This window comes from Limanda limanda, chromosome 21 (assembly GCF_963576545.1).
Source record: "Limanda limanda chromosome 21, fLimLim1.1, whole genome shotgun sequence".
In the NCBI taxonomy this organism is placed as follows: Eukaryota; Metazoa; Chordata; class Actinopteri; order Pleuronectiformes; family Pleuronectidae; genus Limanda; species Limanda limanda.
The window spans coordinates 14,091,570-14,107,031 of NC_083656.1; the positions used below are offsets into that span (position 1 = coordinate 14,091,570).

The window sequence follows — 15,462 nt, forward strand, 5'->3', positions numbered from 1 at the left end:
CTATCACAGCTGCCCTCTCCTGCAGGGTGGAGGCCACTCTGGCACATTTAAATAGACCTGTAGCTCCAACCGAGGCACTATTCAGCTTTTCATTCGTTCTCTGAAGCCTGCAAGGAAAAAAAATCAAGAGCAGCCATGGTTGAGTGGACTGATAAGGAGCGCGCCATCATCTCCAGCATCTTCTCCAGCCTGGACTATAACGATATCGGACCCAAAGCCCTGAGCAGGTATGGAGGGCATCGCTCTTCAAACACCAACTCAATTAGTGCTTTATGTTTTCTAAATGCTTGCGTCCTCCTCTGGTGCCAACACCTTCACCCTCCTCTTCCTCTCTCCTCCTCCTCCTCCCCAGGTGTCTGATCGTCTACCCCTGGACCCAGAGGTACTTCGGCTCCTTCGGCAACCTCTACAACGCCGAGGCCATCAAGACCAACCCGGCCATCGCGGCCCACGGGATCAAGGTGCTGCACGGCCTGGACCGCGCCGTCAAGAACATGGACGACATCAAGGGCACGTACGCCGAGCTGAGCGTCCTGCACTCCGAGACGCTGCACGTCGACCCCGACAACTTCAGGGTAAGGCCTCGCCCTCCACAAGTTTGTTTGTACTCATGCAAAGATCCCAAACTTTTGCTGTTGTTTATACCAAGGTGTTTGTGCCAAAGGGAACACATTTAGAAAAGATTATCCATGATGCCAAATGTGCGTAATATTCCCAACCAATTAATCTTCACGATTAATTTGATTCGTTCCCTTCCTTCTACAGCTCCTGGCTGACTGCCTGACCATCGTCATCGCCGCCAAATTGGGAAACGGCTTCACCCCTGACATCCAGTCCGCGTTTCAGAAGTTCCTGGCCGTGGTTGTGTCCGCTCTGGGAAGGCAGTACCACTAAACCCCGACACTCACCCACCTGGACACCCCGAGGAGAGCTCCATAACGTCTGCTCACATGTGTCAGGCCTATGCGTCTCCTCCATGAATGAATAAAATTCAACTACCCATCAACTATTCATCTCTTTTCTATTTTCTTTGTTCGAGTCTGCAATTACGCACAGCCATCGCAAACTTGAGGGGCCGCGCATGGGCACCATTACAGACCCAAAAGAGAAAAATATATAGGAAAAATACATACTTTAATAAAAACATTACATTTGTATAGAGGAAATCTATAATAAACTGGGTTGATGATACCTTTAAAATGTGTGAATTACATAAAAACTGATGCAACTTGTTTCTATGGCACCACTGAATTACCAACCTTATTGCTGTTGTGTTATGATTCCCGAGTTTAATGCGTAAAATCTTTACATATTTTCCTAACGTAAGCCCCATAGCTCGGAACAGATAAGAGCCACAACGCTCCCGATGCGTCAGTGTGCCGTGATGCTGAGGACAACTGACAGCTGACGGAGAGACCGATACAGTGACCTCATTTCAACCACAAGAGTCACTTCTTGAACGTGGCACATGACACACATTTAAAAGTCTCAGGAGATTGGCTGTGAACTAACGTTGACATTACTGAATTACTGTTTAGGCCCTTGGTTTTGCTGTGTATCAAAATTCTAACAAGATATCAAACAAATTAAATAAAACAGTCCATGTTCTCAGCACAAAGTGTTGTTAGTTGTTTTAAAAGAAAAGTTAAATATATATATTGTCCATTTGTTTATATTTCACCCTGTTTTTTATTTATTTTATCTATTTGGTATATCCCATTTTAAATTCATATGTTTGACTATTTTCTGATTATTTACCTTTTAATACACATATTTTATTTTACTTTACTTCTTACTTAAACACATACAGGATTTTACTCAATTGAATAAATGAAGGACATATATGGGATTTTATCATTTTATTCTATTTTTATTCATCTGTTTATTTATTTCTATTCAATTGACTTTTTATTAAGCTTTTTTATGTTCCTCCTGCTTCCTCTTTGCAAATTGGTGAGATCGTGTTTCCTCTCCCTCTGTTTTTATTGATTCTTTTTTCTTAAGTCTCTATTCTTTCTTTATCAAAACTGTAAAATAATGTAAATAAACTGACTTTAACTTTCATGGATATAAGAATACATTTTTTAACTAATTTTCATTTAGAAAAACAGCTCATGAAAAATGTTGCTGTTTACTCCAGCTGACAGAGTGACCAGTGACGTCTTGACCTCAAACATAACAGGACCCATCCCACTGACCCCAGTCACCACAGATCCCCCTAGAGGTCAATTTATGTTTTAAATCATCAACACACAAAATGGAGCCGTCATTCACAAGGTGTACAACTTCATAATCCATCCAGCAGGGGGCATCACTTGAATACGTTATGAAAGTGATTACTAGTCCGAAACCTTGGCCTTTTAAGTTTCAGCAGCTTTTACTTCTCAATGGATTGTATTTTGAAATCTGAAAAAATACCGTTTAAGCCACAAAGCAGATGCCAGCATTTAACAAAATCCACATTTATTTTTGCTGTATGACAGTAGTCTAGGAAAAATTATATTTTCATTTTCAGAATAAGATCCCATACGTGTCGTGGATATGTTACTTTTCCAAGGGAATCAGAGTTTAGCACCAGAACCGGCATGGTAATATTTACAAGTTTGTTTCAGCACCATAGACAGCTCCAGGGACAATTCAGGATGCAGTCCAGATAATAATGAAATTAAGATTACATTCCAAAACACATTGTATAATATAAATGATTATAATATTTCAGCATTATATTATGGAAGTGTATGAAGTTTGAATTGTCTCTCATAATCTCACTTCATAATACAAGTTATTTCCTATCCGGATAACAATATATACCGTTAATAATTACTCAAACCTTTCTTGCTTGGTTTAAATTGGGTAAATGTGTTGTAGATGTGAATGTCAGAGGTAATAATTTTTTTTTTGTCGTGTCGCAGGAAGAGAGTGACCCAGTTACAAGCTAACAACACCACAACTTTTGCAATCACTAAAACTTGTTAGTTGTAGGGTGTATATATGAAATGAACAGCAAGAGAAGAGTTTATCAATAAGACCAATGAGTTGATTAGATATTAGCTCCTTGTCGCATTTATTGGCTGTGGGAAGACTTATCTGTGCATTACAGAGTCTGAAGCAGTATATGGTCAGTAAAAATAGATAAGATTACACCTTTTTAATGGTGTGAATGTGACACAGAGTGCTTAAAGTCATAAAAGCTGTTTGAAGCTAATGGAATCTTGTTAAATAGTAATTGTTAACACTTTAAGGGCAAATAAAGGCTTAAGGTTGAAATGTCATTCTTGACCTTTGACTAAGGAGATTATAAAAACCCTTCACAACAAAGTCCACTCAGCAGCTACAAAATTTCTTGAGTATGGTATTTGCAAATATTGGATAGGATTACATTCTGAAGAATTAATACCATTTTTATTTCAACAGCAAAGACAGTCCCAAGATGCTGCTTCAGGAGTTCCCTCTTCACCCCTGTGACATTCAACTGTGAGTCCTTCATTTGTTTCTGATACGGAAGAAGAAAACAATATTTGGGGCTTTGGAGTAAGAGATTTATATAATCACCTTGTCGTACGTCAGAGTGTCTTTGAAGTGAAAGGAAAAGGGAAATTTGAATGGATCCAGAAAAGTAAGGAATCGTTGTTGTGTTCATTTTTCCACCACACGTAACACTGAACACAGTCATGTATGTACCTCACACATTGATCACATGTTTTTGAATGTGGAAACATACTTAAATAAGCATGAAGCACCTGAGACTCTGCCACAAACTGCACAAAATGACACAGTCCTCATCTTACATCTGTGCCTGCATGAGGAAATCATTTCAGCACTCAATTAAGAGTAACTATTGTAATACAACATAACATTTTGCATGTTAAATACACATTTTTATTATTAAAGAACATTACATAACAACAACTAAACTTACATACATGTTTCATTTATTTGCATCTTAGGAACACGTGGCTGGCTCTCATCTGTATTTCTCGGCGAGCACGGCTGCGAACGCTGACAGGTACTTGTCAATCGCCGCGTGTGCGACTGGCGTGAAGTCGTCGCCCATGTGACAGGCCAGGGTGACGAGCATACAGTGTGAGAAGAGCTGCAGGTGAGGTGGAGGGGTGCAGAGGTGAAGGGAAAACCAGGTGCGACAGTTATACTTTAATTGCCTCGTGAGAAAACATCATGCAAACCTACCTGATTAACTTTTAAAGGAGGCGTGGAGATTTCTGCCTGGATAAATAAACTGAAATGTGCAATGGGTCATCTGAACACTAGGCAGCTATTTTTTCTTTTTCCAGAGGAGCTCAACTTCATAGAGGACTGGTATTGAAAATGAATCTTTGCGTTAACCATGTTGCTGCTCTGAGTTTGTGTCTTTACTAGGCCGAGTCATTTTACTCAGGCAAAACAGAACACTCCCTGTAGCTATTTCACGTCAATTTTATGTCCGCCATTAAATTTCCAATCCAAACTTCATCTTTAGACACTTAGCATTGGTTTGTTTACATTTTTCCTCTTGGAACTAAAAGAAGTTTATATTTCACTATAAAGGGCAGTGTGCTGGTCTTCTGCTCGAGAACATATTGTAATATTCATCCTACCTACTTTGTAAAAGGTATAGTAGACATATGAGAATTGTTTTTATGTTACGTTAAAAAGGGGTATTTATGTATTCTTCTGCATTTTATACTTGCAAATACTTAAAAGACATGGATATACTGTGTAGAAAACATTGCATATGATGAGGACTTTTATTGACATTTAATTTTATTGTCTTTTGAAGCCCTTTGTTCTTCTGAAGTCAATGGGTTTGGTCTGACATTGACTGATAATGACCGAGTTCAGTTCAAGCGAAAAGCCATTAGAACCCTTAAAAACAACACAGGAACATTTCAATAAGTAACCATTACGCAATCAGTGATCAATGGGTGATATATGGACTGCTTTGTCCTAGGATCTGCACCTTGAAGTTGGTCGGGTCTATCCGGAGCTGGTAGGCGTGCAGCGTTTGCAGAGGAGCCAGAGTGACGGTCAGCTGGCTGATGTCTCTGGCTCCCTCTGTGATGGCCAGGACGATCTTCTTCCCGTGGGAGAGCAGGTGAGCGGAGCGGGCGCTGATGTCCAGGTGGGAGAAGTACGTCTTGGTGCCCGGGTAAGAGTCGAACATCCTGTGGAGGAAGAGGAACAGTGCATTTATTTGGAGCTCTGGGTTGGTTGCTCAGTTTAGTGAGTGGAATACCACATACATCTGAGTAGAAGTGACACATGGAGACTGACCACAACCGCCACATCCATCATCATCATCATCATCATCATCATCATCATCATCATCATCATCATCATCATCATCATCATCATCATCATCATCATCATCATCATCATCATCATCATCATCATCATCATCATCATCATCATCATCATCATCATCATCATCATCATCATCATCATCATCATCATCATCATCATCATCATCATCATCATCATCATCATCATCATCATCATCATCATCATCATCATCATCATCATCATCATCATCATCATCATCATCATCATCACCATCATCATCATCATCATCATCATCATCATCATCATCATCATCATCATCATCATCATCATCATCATCATCGTCATCATCCCATGATGATGAATCCCATGACAAACAATGACATAACAAAATCGAATGAATGCATTATCAATAATTAATTATCATATATCATGTATTATATTATACATTATGATTATTATATATTTACTTTTAATTTACACTTTCAAAAAATCCTATATGGGGTACTACTTAACCATATATATCATTATTTGTAGTTTACTTTGAAGTTATAAATTATTAATAACTTGTTATAAACATCATCACTAAAAAATGTCAAGGGCATTTATCCATTTTGCCTCTATATGAGAGTTTAGTTACACATGTTTGACTTTGAACCATTTATAATTGCAATATCTCATCCGATTTAAACGCTACACACTCTATTCCAACGACAGCAGGTTCGTATTTTATAAAATGTCTAAATGAACCTACCTAAGAAGCGCGTCTGAGCCAATGTCTTCTGCCACAGGAATCAGCCTTTTCCATATTTGTGCAATCAGCTCCTTCTCCTTCGTTGAGAGCATCGCAGCCTGTTTTACTGATCAACAACGGCCTGTGGCTGAATATCCAGAGAGCTGATTGGTCACAGGTAGATTCAAAAATAGCTGTGCGTCAAAAGGGAACCATCAACCATTTTATCGCCACATTGACGAGGTTGATCTGAAAAACGCAGGCAGAGAGGCTGGGTGAGAAATAATAATCCCCTGTGTGGAGAAAACTAAGTGGAACAGGTCTCAGGCTGCAGCCTTGTTGTTTTTTTTCTCCTGTGTGTTATCGGACAGCAGCCAGGGCCACGTAGCAGGGTGGGGGGTGCAAACCACGGCGCTATCTGCTGCTCTACGTGCGTCACGCTGCTGCTCTCTCAGTATCATGACCTGGTGTGAGGGGGTTTCCTGTGATGGTCAGCGGCCACCATTGTTTTCATATCAGAATTTAACAGGTTCCGATTTCTCTAAGCCAGAACATAGACCCAGTTAAAAGTTTTTAAAAAAGCATTTCTTTCTAATCTCAGACAATAAGGACCTTATTTAAATACTTTTACATAGTGAGGACTTCCTCTTTTCCTTTCTGTGTTTCTATCGGAAGAAGATTTATTTTCTTTCTCTTTTTTTATTTGGGGTCAATTTCTCCTACTACACATTCACCACCTAAGACATACATGAAAGCATGAGTCAGGCTTTTTCAATCCAGATGATATTTCACAGTTGGGTGCAGCTTATTGCAGATAAACTCCTTCACCCTCTCCTATCTGCTGCTCCATAAGCTGCTGGACACGCCACAGTGGGCACTGGTCCAGCATGCAGAGTCATGGTCATTCTCACTTCATCAATTTAGAATCATTACAAATCATGTGGCTCCTCTTTTGGATCCCACACAAGTGTTGTATATTTTAAAAGTGGCTTTGATTGAGTTTTGATCAGTTTATATTTAGATCTGAAGAATCGCCAGACCAGGGAAATGATGGATGATGACTAAGCACAGGAAGGGGACCTCATGAGGTGTGTTTCCCAAAAATGAACAGTCATGCTTTTAGTTCAATGCGGTCATATCCACTGCCTAGTAAACACTCAGCGGCTCTATGGTATCACTTCAACTTAATTATTTTGTACTGTATTATTCTCTTAAGTTCCTTTTTCTTCCTATGAGGGGTTTTATTTTGAAATTATGTACATGATACACATGTTTGTTTTTTTGTGTAGCAAAATCTATTTGCAGGAACTTGTTGTTCTGAGAATTTTAAATGTGCACCTGTAGATCTTGATCTAATATGAATGTATACTTGTTGTCCAGCAGGTGGAAGTGATTTGACTTCTCATAGAGAGTGAAAGTGAAGAAACTGTACTTGACTAAATTCATTCCATGTCCATATTCAACACACTGATATGATCAGTTCATCTCTACTTGGAATTTCATGATGTATAAAACACACAAAGTTCTGTCTCAACTTTTACAAGTAAATATACACCATGGATTTAATAGAGATTTGTTTGAGTGATTATTGGATGATACTTGCATCACAGCATCAGCATCACCCTGCATGTTACTGTCAAATAGGTTCACTGAACTGACTCACACCACTTACATAACATTTAACTATAGTCATTAGCCTGAATAATGCAAGACATCCAGTGTTAATATAAAAAAGTTGAGGTAAAAGGTATGACAGAATTCATGAAATGATAAGACGAGTTATTATAATGCTACAACGCAGGTTTTCAACTGAGTAATGTGATCATCACTTTAATTCTTGATGACTAGTGAATTGGACTGTGAGCCTGTTGTTGACTGAGTGAACAGCCCTTATAGAAGTGCTCTAGGTGAGACTAAAACTCACAACCCCAGCATCACTATGCAGTTTACTGTTTTATAAGTACTATGTGCTGACCGATTGCACCACTGGAGCCTTCAATACACATATGGGCTGTTCTCATCTTCCTGTTGAGTGTAGTTAAGGAGGTCAAGTACAAGTTTAAACCTTTTATTATGATCTTGTAAAGGTAAAATTATCACACCTGTGAAGTTTACATAGTTTAGATGATATCGAGACATGACTGTAATGGATCATATTCAAAGAAATAGCCTATAAACAAATGTATGTTTGAAGCGGGGGTTCTCACAGTGATGTTAGTGTGTGTGGTGTGTGTGAGAGCTGTAATTGAAGTGAAAGTTAAAAGTGAAACAAAAATACACCTCCGGAAATATTTGTATCTGACAATAGATCAACAAAAAGTGTGTTAGCCAAGCCTCCCTCCTCCAGTCTTTGCTGGTATCTCACATGTATAATAGCTCAAGCCTCCCCCCCGCCCCCCAACGTGGGCCCATTTATCAGAAACCTCGCCAGCGCTGCTTCCTCTCCTGGCGTCCAGCCGCAGGAGGAGGCTGGTTCAAGTGATGCAGTGCTGCCTGTAACAAAGCAGCCTGGAACTAAACCTGCAGAGGCAGCAAATGTGGACTCAGATACTCAGAAAACACACATGTGCTTATTTACACTTTGGCTACTTCACAAATACACATATACTGTACTTTCAACACACATGTCTGTCTCCCAACCCGTCGAGGCAGATGTCTCTTATTAATATAGTCACGTCTTACTTTGTAAAGTGGTGGTTCTCAAATGGGGCCCCGCAGACCCCGGGGGGTCAGTGGCGCACTGCCAGGGGGTTCATAAATAGCTTCCAGGTTCATGCCTTAAAATCATTATCATAAATGGGTATAAATACCCATTTATGATAATTATTTTCTGTCTTTTATACAGTAGGTTGTCCCTGGCAAGTGTCTTGAAGTAATGTACAGTATGTTTAGTGTCGAGTAGGGCGAGAGATAAATAGATTCACACACATGCGGATTTGAGGATAGAAAGAGCTCAATGTGTGCCTGGAAGATTGTAAGAATCATTTGCAAATATGAAAAATTCCATTTATCATTTTATAATTCAATTTTATAATTTCGATTGGCGACTCTCGACTTTTCGTATTTTTGCATCTCATGCTAGAACTTTTAAATTACTTTGAGCTACAGCCTCATACACTGTCTGTATTTCTATTCCACCACACCCAAAAATTTAAAAAATGACTTAAAATGTGAAATTTCATCCCAACCACACCCAGAGACACCTGGCCAGGGCTGGAAAATGATGTGTCATTCTGAGCTGTATCCTGTGCGCTGCATCTTTTCACACCCGACTCCACATTGGTGCAAAGACTGAATGTCGTGGTAAGCAGTTAAGGGTTGATGAGAGAGATGCTGGTCAGATGAAGCCATCAAAGGTGAGGACAGCGAGAAGATAAAGAGGGGGTCGGAGGAACAGGACACCGAGCCTCTAGGGACAGAACATGTGAGAGGGAATAAACCACAACTGCAGCACCGCCCAAATTACTGAAAGAGTTTTCTTAAAGGTCCAGTGTGTAAGATTTAGGTGAAAGGAATGTATTGGCAGACATTTGAATATTAAATAATCCTAGTGTTGTTTTCACTAGTGTGTTTCATTTGAATTGTACGATTATTAGATTTCACAACCCTAGAATTGGCACTTTACGTTTAAATACTTTATGCAAGGAGCAGGTCCTCTCTTCGGAGGCTACAGTAGCCCAAACAGGACAAACTAAACACCTGATGGGTTTTTATGACAACGGAAGGCTACCACAGGTTCTTTTTAGTGTTTCGAACCAGGGGCGTTTCTAGGATTGAAAGAAAGGGGGGGCTTAGCCCCTAAGTATGTTGAATGTTTGCGCGCACAGCGCGCGCCAATTTTTTTTGGGCTCATTTGGGGCTGCGGATATCCATTGTTTCAGACAGTTCATAGATTGGTTCAATCAGAAAGACTGTGATTTTTCTCTGTATCTTTGCTTGCAGTCATTTAGTATAAGATAACAGAAGAGACAGAATTTCAGGGTCATTGTGAAATTTGACAACACAAATATGAACTTTTCTCAAATAGAGAGAAATAATTTTCCTGCTTGTAAAGGAAAGACAGATATACTAGTTTTCATATCCGCGTCACTCCCAAATCCTAATTCTTAAAGGGACCACACACAATGGATGGAGAATGGACCTGCCAGTGTCAACTTCTGAGTTGTTTATTTGTTGTATTATGAGCAGAAGGGAATAAGATACACAATACACAAAAATACATTCAAATTATTTCAAAAATAGAATCCAATGCTCAGGAGATTTTAGAAAATGTAATCATGTTTCCATGGCCATAGTCATACTTTGGAAGCACAGGTTAATGACTATATTTAGTGGGAGGAAGCGTCAAAAAATGCCTTCTGTTTTTAAGTGTGGCAAATCGGTCTATCAGTCTGTTGTGACTCAGTCCACCTAGTATGTATGTCACTTTCTATTGACATGGCTGCAAGACTGTGAAGCCTTTTCTGCCCCATTGTTTTCCGCAGCCAGTGCAGCCGACGCTAGCTAGCTTAGTGTTAACATAGCTCATTACAATATTCCCTTTCATTTGCCTCAAGTAAACCTCAATTTAAGCAGGTAACAATCGTTAACAACTACAGATAGCCACATTCTGTAACCACCTGTACTTACAATTTCACTCCGTTTATCCTTTACTATGAGCTAAACTCCTTGGCTGTAATCCTGCTGTCTTGATGAGAGACGTTACTTGGCAGAGTGAGAAAGCCAGCCGAGCAGCGATGCAGACTCCCCAAGGACCTAGTGCCCGGTCTTTTATTGTTAAGTATGATGAGAGGCTATTGGATTGTAATTTGAAGGGGGAGAAAACATACAAACCAGAAACGCACTCACATATGTAGCATGTTAGAGTTATAAATAACGTGTAAAACAATAGCTAAATTTAAATTTTTTTTTTTTTTTTTTTAAATTAAAAAAAAATCCCAATAATTATTTGGGGGGGCTGAAGAACATTTTAGGGGGGCTGAAGCCCCCTAAAACAGGCCTAACGACGCCACTGTTTCGAACTAAGGGTGAGGTGAGGTGAGGGGAATTCAGCTGCAACATGTTACTCCACCACTAGATGTCACTAAATTTTACACACAGAACATTTAAAAGATGTAAGTGCATGCAGCATTTTCAAAGAAATACAATGACTTTAATACATGAGAGGAGGATGTCTTCTTCCTCCTTGTATGAGGCCTTCACAGCAAACACACAAGGCATTTGCAGCATGAAACTAAATTAAATATTGACAACAATCTGCCTGCTGGATAAGTCAATAAGAAAGAGATATAAAGAACTCTCACCTGCCCTTATCCTATCAGAAATAATGGAACTTCTGCTTGCACAGCAAACATGTGTATACTGTTATTAAATTAAACCGTAATAACTCTAATGTGTACACTACTTGAGTGTTAGCCCTGAGGCAGACTGGCTCCTAATGAGATGTTATAGATAAATAAAGAGTAGGTGAATAATAAGACGTCTTTCAAGCTTGTTAGGCCTTAAACCTGGAAAACATGCTATAATTTACCCTTGATATAAGATGTTTCAACAAATTTGCAGATTTTTGAAGAAAAACATATAATTTCCATGCATAGTTCATGAAATACTTAACTTATTTAGCAGTTTATCAAAAGCTTTATTTGTAATGTTGTAATGTGTGCATAACATGTGCATTTGTTGTATTTGACTGGATATCCTGAAGTCCTAAAACATTGATAAACATAGAAATGGATCAAAAACAACATTGCAGCTCTCAAATTAATAATCTGACATACTGTACTAAAGTATCCATGTCAATAGCTACTTAACAAGTGTGAGAATAAAACCGTTTAATGTAACAGTTTATCCAGATGGATTCACTTCTCCACATAATTATGTGAAACCTGATAATGACAGAACGGCCGCAGGTTGTAGTGAACCGCATCCTGTCGTTGCTCGGTATCACCGCTAGGCGTCAGTGCGAGGCCGGCTGGAGTCGGGGGCTCGCTCGGATGATGATGACAGCGGCAGCAGAAGCAGCGGCAGGCGGCAGCAGAAGCACCGTGAGCCGGCGGGAGGACACACGGAGGAGCCGCTGTGTGACCCCCCCCCCCCACGGAAACTAACCGGGCATTCCACATCTGTATGGCACGGTGAACACCTCCCTCTGTAACAGCTGGAGGCGCGCTTCATCGTAAAAGTACTCGTGCGCGCGTTGTGTGACGGCGGATAACTTATGAAGTGACACCGGCCGCAGCGGAGGATCCGTTCCGTGCCGAGCCGGGCCGGGCCGCAGGGAACCGGACCAAGCGCTGAAGGTGAGCGGAGGGGGAGGGGGGGGCATGACCGGGATGTGTCGCCTCTCAGCCGGCTGTCAGTCTCTGTACGGCTCGGTGCTGTCGGAAGGGCGGGAGGCTGTCAGCATCCTACACGCACACACACGCACGCACACACACACACACACACACACACGCACACGCACACGCACACACACACGCACACACACACACACACAAACACACACACACACACACACACACACGCACACACACACGTTTCTGGGATGTGCCAGGCCTCCAAACATCTGGATTGACTTTCAAAGTAAAATGTCTGTGCAAAGCATCTCAGGTTGTCATGTGAGGAGCCATGTGTGTGTGTGTGTGTGTGTGTGTGTGTGTGTGTGTGTGTGTGTGTGTGTGTGTGTGTGTGTGTGTGTGTCTGTGTGCGTGTGTGTGTGTGTGTGTGTGTGTGTGCGTGTGTGTGTGTGTGTGTGAGGGTGTGTGTGTGTGTACTGTATGTATTTATGCTAGGATTGGGGTTAGGTCCAGGTATTACTCAGGTTAAGGTAAGGTTAAGTTTATGCTAAGGGTTAAGTTGGTTTTCGGTTAAGGTTAGGGTAAGGAAAATAGTAACTATCGGTTTAAAGCAAGTCTCCAGGAAATCGATGTTAGTCCTCAGAAGACATAGAGACCCAACTTAGTGTGTATATGTGTGTGTGTGTGTGTGTTTGTGTATATGTGTGTGCGTGTGTGTGACAGAGAAAAGAGAAGAACAGAAGGCTTTCACTATTTTGTTACCCCTAGAATCCCCTCTATACGTTTGCTGCAGTAATCACATTGAAGGTGCATGCACATACAAAACATGAAGCACACAATCACACCTACAGTCACACAAACACACACCGGCAGCTGGGCAGGTTGGTACTGTAGGATGAATGGATCTCCTAGTGCTGCAGGTTCTGGTGCTGGTGTGATGTGGGAGACGTTTCGGTTGCTGTCTGCACAGAAATCCTTAGGAGACAATTAAAGCACTGACCCGTGCCATTAAGGATTTGTTTTGGCTTCCTGTTTGGAAAGAGGGTAGGAAGTAGACTTCTGGGCCAGATGGCAGGAGCGCACAACACACACACACACACTGATATGCCCCTGAGTAGCTGCAAGGACCTCCGAGACTCAGCCCTTTATTTAAACGTTCATTAGCAACGATTGTAGATTATTTTCCATTGCTTTTATCAACCGAAATTATTGAAACTAATAGCAGCATGGTGTTTGTTTTACTTTGGAAGGAAAATGAAGGTTAACTTGCACATTAATATTTAAAACATCCCACTGGAATACTTCGTAAACATAAACACATTTGACTTTAAAACATTCTCAGAGAATGTTGGAAACCCCTGGCTTCCCGTTCACAGCCATGGATTATTTATTTTTCTCCTTACCAACTATACTTCCAGCTTTTATGAGTTACATTAGGATAAATGAAAATCCACAGAATTTGAATTGGTATCTATAGGAGCTGTACATGTGTAGTGTGTGTATGGCAAACTTGACCTGAAGACAGAATTGAAGATTCCTCAAGAAACACCCGTTAGTCCAAATATGCACATGTTCAAAAACTAGTCTTTAAATGATATACAATTAATTTTTAAAAATATATTTTTTAAAGTGAAATTATGCTTTAACCACCTTTTCCCGAAAGCCAAAAAATAATCTTGGCTTAAATTTTACCTGAAAACTAGAACTCTAATGCCTAAAACTGAGAAGTTTAGAAATGCTGTTGGCCAAGTTTTAGTTTGGAAACTTCGGGGCTGCGTTGTCGTCTGGATGAGCAAAAATTATATACCTGATTGGTTCTGATGAGTTATGACTCCATTATTAGCGGCGAAGGCAAAACCTGGTAAACCTTTACTGATAGAAACAGATCCAACTTGTCATTGGTCAAAGAAAAGAAATCCCTCCTCTTACTTTTCACCATTGTTATTTATTGTACGTAATATTTTCTGTAGATAAGCAAATGCCAGCACAGCAGAAAAACTGCTTCCTGTTTACACTGGCACACACGATCCAATGTGCATGAATAATGATAATAATAATGATAATAATAACACATTTGTATGGATGTAGCCTAAATATCAACAGAAAGTAAAAGAACACACACGCTCACACACACGCTCACACACACACACACACACACACCTGAGTTTTGTCTCTCTGTTACCATGTTTGGACAGCAGGTTTGAACAGGTCAGATAGAGCACTAGCAGCAACAGTAGTGGGTTTATTTCCGAGCTGCTACTCCCAGAGGAGAAACGCACCTTCATGTTTATGCGGAGCCCTCCGCCGGGTGCACCAGGGTGGAGAACTGGTTTGTTTTTCACTGGAGCCCTCCAGCCTTTTCACAATGCATTTTTCATAGCAGCTGAGGCCTGTGAGCGTATCGTCTCCAGTGCCTACAAGTCGCTCTGTTTATCTTTCTGCTGTTTTGTGTCATTGCACAAGTTGATCTTGATTTGTCATTTAAGATTCACCAGTCAGGAAACTGCATTACTACATTCTTTTAAATTGCTGCTTAAATAATATTTTCCTTTGCTTCTGTTTGTGTATACATAATTCACAATGTCTTATGTTCATAATTCATAAAGCATGTCCATTTGACAGCAGTATCGAGGCACTGGTGCTATTTTGATTATGCTGTTGTGTGAGTTTGAGTTCTAAAATAACGGGGGCGATCAGATGACTTTTTATCTTTCATTTCCTTGCCATCAGTCACTGTTGTCTCACATGGCGTCAGAGACCCGCGTGAAAAATCCCCTCAAGAACTCAAGGGATTTGTCTCCGGCTTGTTTGATTTCTTAAATCAATCAGTGGTGTGATAACTCAAGGATCTTCAATTTACAAAAATTTCAAAAATACTCGGTGCGCTGAAACCGGTACATTTTGGCAGTGTTTTCCTACTGTTTGGCACCTAGGCCCTTAAAGCAAACCAATGTCCACTAGTGACACCTCATCACAGGTTATAGTTTGTGGAGTACATCCTCATGGTGCAGGATGCGACTCAGTGCGCACACGTTGGTTTATTTCCTGTTCAAACTGTATAAAATGACAAATCATAGCTAAAAAAAAGATTGACGTGTGCATACGTGAGGCCTCTGTGGTTACTTGTTGCACAAAATGTTACCAGTAGATCTGCAG

The 15,462-nt window shown here is 40.5% G+C and overlaps 3 protein-coding genes across 4 annotated transcripts in view; 2 read left to right on the forward strand and 1 right to left on the reverse strand.

Moving 5' to 3' along the window:
• The first annotated feature begins 122 nt into the window (after nt 1-122).
• LOC133027741 (hemoglobin subunit beta-1-like) lies at nt 123-912 on the forward strand. Its single transcript, XM_061094835.1, has 3 exons — nt 123-227; nt 353-575; nt 766-912. Exons 1-3 carry the CDS (start codon nt 136-138, stop codon nt 892-894), a joined length of 444 nt encoding a protein of 147 aa, XP_060950818.1. The 5' UTR covers nt 123-135; the 3' UTR covers nt 895-912.
• Nucleotides 913-2,796: 1,884 nt separating this feature from the next.
• hbae4 (hemoglobin alpha embryonic-4) lies at nt 2,797-6,343 on the reverse strand. Of its 2 annotated transcripts, none has more exons than XM_061095073.1 (3): nt 6,032-6,343; nt 4,958-5,162; nt 2,797-4,093 (listed from the first exon to the last, which is right to left on the reverse strand). In XM_061095073.1, the coding sequence occupies exons 1-3, from the start codon at nt 6,121-6,123 to the stop codon at nt 3,965-3,967; spliced, it is 426 nt and encodes a 141-aa protein (XP_060951056.1). In that variant the 5' UTR covers nt 6,124-6,343; the 3' UTR covers nt 2,797-3,964. The 2 variants fall into 2 exon arrangements, with proteins under 2 accessions (XP_060951056.1, XP_060951057.1); XM_061095074.1 differs by having other exon boundaries at nt 4,027-4,863.
• Nucleotides 6,344-12,222: 5,879 nt separating this feature from the next.
• Nucleotides 12,223-15,462, forward strand: part of rhbdf1b (rhomboid 5 homolog 1b (Drosophila)) — a 31,522-nt gene continuing 28,282 nt past the window's right edge. Inside the window, exon 1 of the mRNA XM_061094932.1 lies at nt 12,223-12,309. The gene's annotated coding sequence lies outside the window, so the exon portion shown is untranslated. The remainder of the gene's footprint in view (nt 12,310-15,462) is intronic.

Bases quoted from the DNA above. Each gene is read 5' to 3' on its own strand.
- LOC133027741 (XM_061094835.1), top strand. From the start codon at position 136: ATGGTTGAGTGGACTGATAAGGAGCGCGCCATCATCTCCAGCATCTTC. The intron at 228-352 runs GTATGGAGGGCA...CCTCCTCCCCAG, and splicing joins GGACCCAAAGCCCTGAGCAG to GTGTCTGATCGTCTACCCCT. The intron at 576-765 runs GTAAGGCCTCGC...TTCCTTCTACAG, and splicing joins TCGACCCCGACAACTTCAGG to CTCCTGGCTGACTGCCTGAC.
- hbae4 (XM_061095073.1), bottom strand. From the start codon at position 6,123: ATGCTCTCAACGAAGGAGAAGGAGCTGATTGCACAAATATGGAAAAGG. The intron at 5,163-6,031 runs GTAGGTTCATTT...CTTCCTCCACAG, and splicing joins GGCTCAGACGCGCTTCTTAG to GATGTTCGACTCTTACCCGG. The intron at 4,094-4,957 runs GTGCAGATCCTA...CCTCACCTGCAG, and splicing joins TAGACCCGACCAACTTCAAG to CTCTTCTCACACTGTATGCT.